The sequence below is a fragment of the Xiphophorus maculatus genome, chromosome 12 (genome assembly GCF_002775205.1).
Source record: "Xiphophorus maculatus strain JP 163 A chromosome 12, X_maculatus-5.0-male, whole genome shotgun sequence".
NCBI lineage: Eukaryota > Metazoa > Chordata > Actinopteri > Cyprinodontiformes > Poeciliidae > Xiphophorus > Xiphophorus maculatus.
Window position 1 is genome coordinate 2,619,246 of NC_036454.1, and position 11,655 is coordinate 2,630,900.

The 11,655-nt window shown below is 38.9% G+C and overlaps 1 protein-coding gene across 4 annotated transcripts in view; it reads right to left on the minus strand.

Moving 5' to 3' along the window:
• Positions 1-7,931, minus strand: part of znf608 (zinc finger protein 608) — a 50,465-nt gene extending 42,534 nt beyond the window's left edge. For 2 of the 4 annotated variants that reach the window (XM_023343908.1, XM_023343907.1), the window contains exon 1: positions 6,892-7,930. In XM_023343908.1, the coding sequence (XP_023199676.1) occupies positions 6,892-7,608 (717 nt within the window). In that variant the 5' untranslated portion in view covers positions 7,609-7,930. Of the gene's footprint in view, positions 1-6,891 lie in introns of all 4 variants that reach the window. The other 2 variants (XM_023343906.1, XM_023343909.1) reach the window with 2 other exon arrangements.
• Positions 7,932-11,655: the final 3,724 nt, after the last annotated feature.

The window sequence follows — 11,655 nt, forward strand, 5'->3', positions numbered from 1 at the left end:
TCAAGGTCATTCGCTCATTTTGAAAAACATCTGAAGCTTCGGCTTTTCTCTGAAATCCACCAGGGAGCCTCCTGCTGCTCTCTGCCGGCCTGATTTCCATTTTTTGAAACCAATAACTTCCCGTCAATCACAGCCACAGAAAAACGCCTCGCAGTCGGACAGAAAGAACAATTAACGCCGAGGAATCAGGAAGTATAAATATTAACCAGGATCAGGAACTCTCAGGAATAAACAGCCTTCAGCGCAGCCGGCCCTTTCTGCTGCTCTCAGATTATTTTTATACAACAAACATCGTTTTTTTTATACTCACACAAACAAACAACTGAAAATGAATAATTATCTCGATTATGTGCAGAAATGAAAGAGTTTGAACACTTCTAGACGAATTTAAAGTACTTTTTGGAAAGCTTTAAAACACAAAACTTCGCTCAAAGGTTAGTTACTATCACAACTAAACTCAAAAAAGGTGAAATAAACACAGAGTTATTTCAAAATCTACACTAGAAAGATTATTGTAAAATGTCAGGAACATTCGCTAATTACAAGCTGGAGTTTATTATTGTTTTTTAAGAAACAATAAAACTTATAGTTTACTCAAAAAATATCTTCCACAGTTTACAGCATACGTTGCAAAAAGTTTCCCAGTGAGTTCAAGCACAACAATTTGTAATTTGAGAGGAAATGAAAGGGAAAGAAATCAGGAATTTATCCAGAAAACTCAAGAAAAGGATCTGAATTTGTTGTGCAGAGATTTTAAGATAAAACCATGAAGAACTGTAAAGAAGCTACATTTTTATTAGCAGTCTTGGTGTTTCTTGCAACATATCTTCCAAAATTTACACCTTCCAAAAAGTTACGCTGTAATTTCAGGAAAAGTAACGTATAAGAAATGATGTGTAAGTTGAGGGAAAGTGAGCTGTTATTCTGGAATTTACTACGAACATTTAAGAGACAAATTTTGAATTAGTTCTGGAAATCAACCAGTAAACTGGTGGAAAAGAACCTGTAACTTTGGGGAAAGTACCAGTTAAGCTTCTGCATGCTCTGTAAAGTATTTGGTAAAGAAAGCGAACTGTAAGTTCCAGGAAAGTTGTTTAGAAGAACGTTGTTTTGTTTCGTTCGCACGGCTCATCCTGTTTCCACCCACCCAGCCAAATGCTAACTCTGCTCACATTCATGGGTTTTGATTCAGCAGCTGAATCTCTCTAATGTTAGAAAATCAACAGAATGTGAGAATCCAAAGTGATGAAACTGTTTGTGATTTGCTACCAGATTGTGAATCGCTCCACCGTTTGAGGAAAACAAGAATAAATGTTTGTGCCACTATATGTGCTGTAATTCCTGTAGATAAAAGAAATGTTGGATTTTGCAGAGATCTTAAATAAAACAATCAAAAACTGTAAAGCAGCTAATTTGGGATTAGCAATCTGGTCGTCTCTGCAACACGTTTTCCAAAATGTGCACCTTACTTTACAAAACATCAGCCTGTTCATTCAGGAGAAATAAGAAAACTGAGACTCAGTCAACAGGAATGAAGGAAGAAGGAAAAGGAACTAAAAAATAATTTAAAAAATAAACAATAAAATAATCTGGATGCAAGAAAGCACTAAATACATAACATGAAACTTTAGAAAATCCCATAAATAGGAACTAAAGATACTCCTCCTCCAGTTGTTTTATTTTCACATTTCTCTCTTTTCCTATCAGCTTTTATCATCCTGCTAAATTCAACATGCTGACATTTCTCCTGTTTTTCTTAGTGGCGCCAATTTATTCCTGATTCCTCCTCCATCTGAGCTGACAGGAGGTTCATATTCCACCACCAGATGTGGTTATTTTTACAGAAATTTGGACGATATCTCTGCTTTTCATCTTTTCTGGTGCTGAAATATAACAAAAGAAGCGTCGAGTCAGATTTATCTGCTTTGACGCGGTGACATCAGGCTTTGTCCCCGTTTTAAATCAACTCTCCCAGCTTGTGAAATCTCTCCGAGCGAGAGGGATGAGTCAGATCTCCGACGGTCTGGAATCTACATCCAGGCGTTTCGCAGCTGCAGAAAATCAGACGCGCGTTTGGAAAAGACATCTGGCTTCCTGTTAGATAACAGTCTGAGGATGAAAATGAAAGTTGCAGATTATGAGCCTCAGGTGAAGCCCAGGCGACGTCTGACAAATGAAAACATCAACCAGGCAAACAAGAAGCGAAAATAACGGCGGGTTTACTCTAGAAGCTGGAGGAATTTACACATTTTATTCCTGTTTTAGGTTTATTATCACCTAAAGGTCTTTAACTTCCATCTCATGCTTTTGTTTTCATATAATAATCAGGCTTTCTAAAACATGAATGATAATCAGGGTGTTACTAAGCAGAATGCATCATTCAAATGTTTTCTGGTGTTTTTCTAGACGGTTTATAATGTTTAAGACGTCAACATTTACAAAACAATCCAGAAGGTATGAAGCTACTGTTGAGAAATGTAAATATTGTCAGAACAAAAACAGAATAAAGACCAGATACGTTTACTTTCCTCTCATTTGAAGGATTTTCACTCATTTCCCTGAGTGAAAATCCATCCATGATGTTAAATGTTAGATAAAATCAAAGCTGTGTTGCTAAGGAGTGAAAAGTACAAGGACTTATATAAGCATGATGACACATTTTACTGGCTCATAAATTCAAACCAGAAGTTATTGGGATAAACGATAATATTGTGTATTGGTAATGGTATAATAATGCAAGAACAATAAACTTTAAATTCTAGTGAACATTTGAACTGGAAAACATCCAAAATAAATAAAACAAGAAAAACAAGAGACAAATGAAATGAATTATGATGTTTCTTCCAAAAAATGATTATTGAGACCAAAACACCAAACTGAAAACTTTTACCAACCAATTTTTGGTAGAAAGAGAAAAACAATAAATAAACCAAGTGGAAATTATTCAGCTCATTTTAATTTATTGTCACAGGCCTACTTACAAGTAAAAAAATATCTATGTGAAAAAGTTTGTATTTTTAATGGTTTTTCAAACGTTTACCAGGGGTGTCAAACTCCAGTCCTCGAGGGCCGCTGTCCTGCAGTTTTTAGATGTGCCACAGGTACGAAATGCTGGAAGGAAATGTCTTAATTACCTCCTCCTTGTGTAGATCAGTTCTCCACAGCCTTGCTAATGACCTAATTATTCTATTCAGGTGTGGTGCAGCAGAGGCACATCTAAAAGTTGCAGGACAGCGGCCCTTGAGGACTGGAGTTTGACACATGTGGTTTAGACTTTCTGTATTTACTGTAGCTTTGAGTTCAGCATGTAGGCAGGTTTGGTTTTTAAATTTTATTTACTTTAAATAAAATAATGTTTTGGTTTTTGTTTCCTCAGCAGGATAGTTGGTAAGAACTACTTTGTTGGGTTTGAAGTCCTCCATCTTCAATCTTAACGAGATGCTAACATGCTAACAGGTTAGCAAGGAGAAGAAAAGCAGGAGAGAAAAGAGCGATTCTGAATGGAAATGAAGAAATGTGAATAATTCATGTAGAGGACTCACTCAGCTGACTGGTTCTGTTTATATCGCGTTGAAGACACTCAGCAGTCAAATGTTTGCTACCTGTAGATTAGCTTGGAAATCACTTTCAAATCACAGCAACGCCACCAAACAGATCCAAACTCGGATCGTCTCAGCCGAGTTTCACAGAATGAAAAACCAAATCATTTTAGCAGCGTCGAGGAGCAGCTGAGCAGATTTTATTAAAGTCCGCTGCGACCGGCTCTCCTTCCCGCTGCAGCCTGCAGGACCGGCCTGACAGACGGACTGACAGGGAGGCAAAGCAGCCGCTCACAGCTAACTCCAGCTAACTCCAGCTAACTCCAGCTAACTCCAGCTAACTCCAGCATCTTGTTGTCACGCAGATGAAAGCCGGAGCCTCAGCAGCAGCTGGATTATTTTATTTTTTTTTATTTTTATCTTTTTAAATTGTAAGTTTGAAGAAGTTACTTTGAATTTAGAACCGTTACTAAGGCGATACTTTAAAATGAGTGTTTGAGTTAAAATGTCGCAAAAACAAACAAGAAAACAAGCACAGTAGCTGAGTTTCCATCTTCTAGTTTGGAGCGACTCCACCAGGCTACACAAAGCTACAGGCTACATCAGATGCTAACGCTACACATGGAGGCAATAAACAGGAAGTAAAGGTTGCTAACTAGCATGTTCCCCCTCTGAGCTGCAGGTTTGGACAGGGTCAGCATCAGTGCAGGTCATCATATCATTTCAGATGCTAACATGGTTGCTAACAGTTGCTATTAATCAGCTGCGGCTAACAGGAGACCCAAACAATCCACCACATCAACGTAACAAAGATGGAGACGTTGCTGCGATTTATTAACCAGAGAAAACGTTTCATTATCCAGAGCAACTACAACAGGCCTTATGTTTAGAGTCAAAATGATAAATACCTCATTTAACTCAATGTTGACTTGACTTTTTGAACCATAATAAATTAAACATATTTGATGTTGATTGATTTTGATAGCCGCACTCATCAAAATGTCATGTTCGTTCATGGTTTTCTCAATTACTGACTGCATGGTGTCTTTTATTACACCATGTTTACTCAAACCTGAAGGATCAGTTGTTCACCTGGAGGTTTTATGACAAAAAATATCTTTTAGCTCAGACTTAAATGTCCTTTAAAAAACTGAAAATACCAAAAGTTTGTCATTTCCTACCCAGTAGAGGCTCAGTTATTTTCACAGTAATTGTTTCAGGGTCACACAAGCAGAGAAATAAATTCTAATAAATAAGATTAAAACGAACATCAGCAGAGACCAATACTAGTGTTTTCCTCTGGTTCGCCTCACTGATCAGTGGTTCTCACACAGCACAACCCACTGACTTCACTTCACATTGTGTGGAAATTATTTAATATTTCAGATTTTTCTCAACCACATTCCTTCCCTGAAGACGATTGTTCTTCACTTTCCTGCGGTTTTTAAGAAGTTGGCCATATCTGAACCTAATTCAGTCGTTTCCTCAGATGTTTCCTGTCCTTAATGACCGTTCCTAAACACATTAACATCTTTTCCACAAAAACAAATCAAGTTTATTAGCATAGCACATTCCAGCAACAAGGCACTTCAAAAACACAATATATATTACCCTGCAGTAGCAAAATAAAGTCAAATAATAAAACGTTGTAATCCAGACCAGAATTAATTAATGTTCCAGTTTTTGATACAACAGCAGCAGATCTTTAATGTATAGTGATTTATAAACTAACAACAGTATTTCAAAGTCTCTTCTCTCAGTGCAGGGACTTTAGAACTGGCTGTTTTGTTCTATCTTCCTGGTTTTAGTCAGAACGCCAGCAGCAGCGTTCTGGCTCAGCTGCAGCTGGAGGATTGATTTGTTAGTCAGACCTGTGAAGACGCTGCTGCAGGAATCGATACGACTAAGATAAACACATGGATGACTTTCTCTAGATCCTGCTGAGACATTCGTCCTCTGATCCTGGAAACGTTCTTCAGCTGATAGAAGGCCGACTTTGTGACTGTCTTTATGTTGTTCTGAAGGTTCAGTCAAAGTTCATCCTGATCTCCAGTTTACAGCTGCAATGACTGAAGCTACATGCCGACTCTAGATTGGTCCAGAGATACCAATCAATCAATCAATCAATCAATCAATCAATCAATCAATCATGTTTATTTGTACATCACATTTCAGCAACATGACTGAAAACATAAAAACATCAGTTAGTCAACAAATGTGAAAACCAGTAATTTTGTCAAGTGCCATCGCTACAATCATCGATTGATATATTGATCAATGCTCTATAGTATCACAATCACCTCTAACCAGGTGTGTGTTAGTCTAGAGTTACAGACATTTGTCCCAGATTTGTGGAGCTTAGAAAGTGAATGCTGCTTGGACCAGAACCAGAACCAGAACACCTGAGAGGTCTGGAAGGTTGATCCAACAACAGCAGCAGGTAACAACTTTAGCTGATATGTGACAATGTAATGAAGAGCAGTGTATCATCTGCATAGCTATAGCAGCAAATCTTATTATTTGTTATAATCTGAGCTGAAAGCCATAAGAATGAGAAGCTGCTCATTAGCAGTGAGGATCCAACAGGATCCCGGTCGGGTTGGCTCGGTTAAACCCAGAGTTTTCAGTGTTTGATGACGTAAAGCTGCTGCAGTCCAGCCATGAACTGAACCGACACCAAACAGCTGAGTGGAGCTCAGAGTCTCCATGGCAGGAAATGATTTTTAGAAAAGCCTTCAGATCAACACGTAAACAAAGCAGCGTCTCTCCTGCAGACACAAACTCCTCCTGGACATCCTCCCTCTTTGTCTGCCAGACTCTTCCAGCCTGCGTCCTCTGCTGTCAAATCAAATTCCTCGCTCTCCATCATACATCTCTCTTTTCCTCACCTCACCCCTCCACCCTTCCCTTCATCTTCCTCCATCTTCTCCCTCTGGATGACTTATTTAAAGCTCCCAAAAATAATTTCAGAAGCACAACCTGTCAGCCTTTTTATAAAAAATGTTTTAAAAGAAAGATACAAAAGGGGGCTGATGACATAAAATGTGAATAAATTTGACATCATGAGGATTTTTCCCACATGGGAAAAAGCAAACAAAGCATTCAGAGAAAACGATTTGTTAAAACATGCATCCATCCTTTTCTAAATGTCCCCAAAAGAAGAAGAAAGAGAAAATCAGACATATGTGCTGATCAGCCCGGGAACAATGACAGCAGCTGGGCAGCAACAAAAGGACATCAAGATGCTCCGTTTGTGTCTTTGTGGCCTTCACACCAGCATCCCTCACTATATTTATTTATTGCATCGCTAAAATAAATCCTGTTTTGTGCCTCGGGGTGATAAAACGCCTACCTTCTCGGCTCCTCGGTGTTTCTTGGCCGCCGGAGGCTCGTCGTGCAGCCGCCGGACAACAATAGCTCCTCCGCCGCTCTTTACTCCACAGTCCGCCGCTGTTTTCCCGGAGCCTCCGGTGATGGTGCTGCTGTCTCCCGCGGGGATCCGGGAGTCGGTTCCGGGTCCCAGGTGATGCTCCGGCAGGAAGGCGGCAGGCGGAGGAGACGCGCCATCGTCGCCGGACTTCTCCTTCCTGATCCGGGCGGGAGGAGCGGCGGCGTCCCGGTCCCTCTTCCAGCCCCGGATCAGGTTCTTCCCCTTCCGCTCCTCCTTGACTTTGCCCGCAGGAGGCTCAGAGATGCTGCTGCTGTTATTGTTCCCGTCCGCATCCCTTCCGGCCGCTGAAATCATCTCCACACCTTCCGCTCCTCCGACGCCGCGTCCTTGAGGCTGCAGCCGCCGCTGAACGACGAACCCCGGAGCCGCTGGATGATCCGCCGCCGCCGCCTCCTCCGGGTCCGCTCGTCCTTCCTGGCCGCCTCGGCTGCGTTTCAGCGCGGATCTCCTCGGCTCCGACCCGCCGCCTGGTCCCCGGGTCTGGAGCGAGGACAGGGCCGCGTGTCTGTGGGCTGAGGAGGAGGAGGAGGAGGAAGAGGAGGCGGTGAGGTTGTGTGACAGCTCCCTGCAGTCTGTCAGCGGCTCTCCATTCTCCTCAGCGCTCAGGAAGCGTTTCATCTCCTCTCTCCTTGTCTCCTTTGTTGATCTCCACGATCATCAGCATTCAAGTCATTGTCAGCGCGCCAGCAGCCGCAGTGAGGCTCGGAGGCGGTGGGCGCCTTCAGCAGCGGGCCTGTCACGATAACAAATGCTGCTGCACGATAAACTGTCCCAGAAGTTATCGTGAGAAACGATAATATTGTTCAGAGCGGTTTAAGCGGCTGAACCATCAAGAGGCCCCAAAACACCAAGCTGGCATCATAATAAATATACTTAAACTAACTACAAATAATACAAACTAGAGGCTGTTTAGTTTTCCAAACTAAATGGAAAAACTATTTATTATTTTTGTTACACCAATGAAAGGTAACTCTTGGGGAAATTTAAAAATATCCAACTTGTTAACTTATTCAGTGTGAATTAAGTATTTTTCAATTCATATAGTATTAATATTTAAATTTTTTTAAAGAGCAATACTTTTACCTAGGCTAGAGATGAAAAGTTATTTATGTGTATTATATACATATACAAATAATTTGTATTTTATTTTTAATTTAATTTTTGTGTTAGCTTAAATGTTTGTTCTTTTTATATATGCAAAAAAATGTTTTTCAATTGATGGCACTTTCAAATAATAAAAATAACATGGCACACTTAATATCATATATATATATATATATATATATATATATATATATATATATATATATATATATATATATATATATATATATATATATATATATATATAGATATATATATATATATTGTCAAGAAAATCCGAGCTCATCCCACTTCCCCATGCTGGAGATTTTAGTTTAACAGTAATAATAAATAAAGTTATCTTTAAAATGAATCACTCAAGTGACATCAGGGCCCAACCGTAGACTTAAGTGTCAATAAAGTTAGTTTAACAGTAATAATAAATAAAGTTATCTTTAAAATGAATCACTCAAGTGATATCTAGGCCCAACAGTAGACTTAAGTGTCAATAAAATAAATCTGGTTGTGTGTGTTGTTTTTGTCTCATGCAAACTTTGCTTTAATTTTACTTTTTTCTATCTAATCATAAGAAATCATAGTCAGACAGAGAGAGTCATGAAACAGGAAAAGCAGGTTTCCTGGAAAAAGAGGAAGTTTCCAGCCTGCAGATTCATAAAAATAGATGAGACTATTTCTTATTTTAAAGCATGAAAGTTTAAAGAATTAAATCTAAACATTTTGATAATTTGATAAGATTCAAAGTAAAATACTTATATTAATATTGGTTTACTTGTAATAATACTTACACTTATATTTGTGGGAACACTTACAAGGAAAACAAGTAACTGTAACTTTAGTAGTAAATAATTAGAATCATGTATTATTCTTTTGGTTTCTTTTTAGAAAAACATCTGTAATAACTCACATTAGGATTATAATAAGGATAATTAATAAGTTATGGTTATAAAATCATAAAGGAATGATAGATCAGAGAAGCTGAAGAAAATAAATGTGATATAAGTTATGGTTATAAAATTATAAATGAATGCTAAATCAGAGAAGCTAAAGAAAATAAATGTGATATAAATGTGATTTTGACATTGAACTTGAAATGGTGTAAAAGGTGTAACTGCAATTAAACATCACTGATATGTTGGAGGTAGAGAGTAGGTGAAAGGTGAAAGGCAAGGAACTAACAGGAGAGCAGAGATGATCAACGCCTTATTTAGAGAGTAGGTGAAAGGTTGTGCAGGCAATGGACATAGGAGGTTGAGCAACCCTGAGACATTAGCACAGACATCAGGAAATGTCTGTAAGACAGTGATGGATATGAGATCATCTGTCTAAGCAGTCAGAAACCCTATAAAAGGTGAGTGCAAAAGAGGAACCGTTCGTTGGATCCTCCGGGCAGCTTCGAGCCAAGATCGAGATGGACAAAGAACTCTGCAGCTGAAGAAGAGCCGGGGCCACGGAGCCGAAGACTGTCCGGCCATGGGGACCAACCCGTCAGCCCCACAACCTGTGGCTTCAAATCGCACTTCTCTCATCGGCTGGGTTCAGACCCCAAAGACAAAGATGAAGACAAAGGCAAAGACAAAGAAGAAGAACTGGTGCCTTCCTTCCTGCCAGCACCAAGTCCTGTGTGACCTCACCATCCATGCGGAGAGGAGGCTCATCAGACCTACAGAGATTCCTGCCTTCGCTGATCAACATCTTCCTCCTGCTGCAACACCTTCTTCATCATCAGACCTGCGGAGATCCTGGCCTTCATCGATCGGCGTCTTCCTCCTGCTGCAACACCTTCTTCATCATCAGACCTGCGGAGATCCTGGCCTTCATCGATCGGCGTCTTCCTCCTGCTGCAGCACCTTCTTCGTCGTCGTGCCAGGTCTGGGGTTCGAGGCGCCAGGCTCCGTCCGTCTCTCTCAAAGGTTCCTTTTTTAGTTCTCAGTGTCAGCAGTAGGGAAAGATAGACTAGATGACTGATTTTACTTATTTGATTATTTCTGCTACTGAATTAAGCTGTACTGACCCTTGCAAAAATGCCTTACTAATAAAATATTTAGCATAAAGAAAATCTAAAAGATGTTGTGGACATTCAGTTAATGAGTCACCTTAAAGTTCTTTGATGGTTGTAAAATAGCTGTGATGTTTGATTCTGGAGAGGAAAAAGTTTAAAATGTTTTTAAGTTGCTGGTAGCCCAAATTTAAAACGTCATCCTTGGGACTCGCCCGAGTCACTAAAACCTACCTGGTTCAATAACAAATGCAAGTTGTAAAATAAGAGAACGAGCGACCGTTAACAGGTGTGCTCTGTGAAACTAGTTGGCTGTAGGCTGCTCAGTCTGGCTAATTCACAGAGGGAAGAAGGGTGAGACACCTGGATGTAGGCCGTTAAAAATCAGGTGAATCGTTTCTCGAAACCAGCTTAAACAGAGTTTACTTCAGTTCTGGACAGGGTAAATCCCGGCAGATTTAGGAAACTCAATTAACCCGTTAGATGGAGAGCTGGTAGCACATCTCCCCTCTCAGAAGAGGAAGTACGAGAGTGAGAGAGTAGAGACAGAAAGGAGGGGGGGGGTGTTGCGCAACAACAATATATATATATATAGATATATATATATATATAGATAGATAGATAGATAGATAGATAGATAGATAGATAGATAGATAGATAGATAGATAGATAGATAGATAGATAGATAGATAGATAGATAGATAGATAGATAGATAGATAGATAGATAGATAGATAGATAGATAGATAGATAGATAGATAGATAGATAGATAGATAGATAGATAGATAGATAGATAGATAGATAGATAGATAGAACTTTTAAGGGTATTTTTACTATGCTGTACTTTTACTTTGACTTAAGTAATTTTAGTATGAAGTATTTTTACTCTTACTGGAGTAAAATTTCTGAATTTTCTACCCACTGAATGAAAAACAAATATTCAACAGAGACACACCAGCAGATTTTAATAAAATAAATAAAAATAAATAAAAGTAGCATTGATTGAAAAAAGTGATTTGAAAACTTTTTTGTATTTTGCCCAATTCTGTTATTTTTTGTTACTTATATGAATTATTGTCATTTTGGTCTTTAAAATCCCCAAATTTCCTCTTAACTTTATATTTTGGTCCATCTGATGATGTAAGTTTTAAATATTAAATGATGTTTTGATCAGTACTTGAGTAGCTAATTATAAATACTCTTTTACTCTTGCTGCAAGAAACATTCCCTAAGGAGAAAATAATAAATTAATATGTGATATTCATGTTTTGTGATCGATACGTTTCTCTGGCAGGAATCAGGTTCATAATTTCTGATCTCAACTCTTCAACAGAGAATCAGAGCCAGACTGAGAGTTTTGGTTTTTTGAATAAAGTTATAAAATTACAAGAATACTGTCATCATGTTTATAAGAAAGACTCAATATTACTGGATATTGGATCAGAACCACTGAGTAACTGGAAGCTGATTCTAACAGAGATGAAAAGTTTCTGGATGCCAAAGTAAATCTTCTTCTGGTGTTTACTTTATAAATGTTATAAAATAATAAAATTCGCACCAGATAT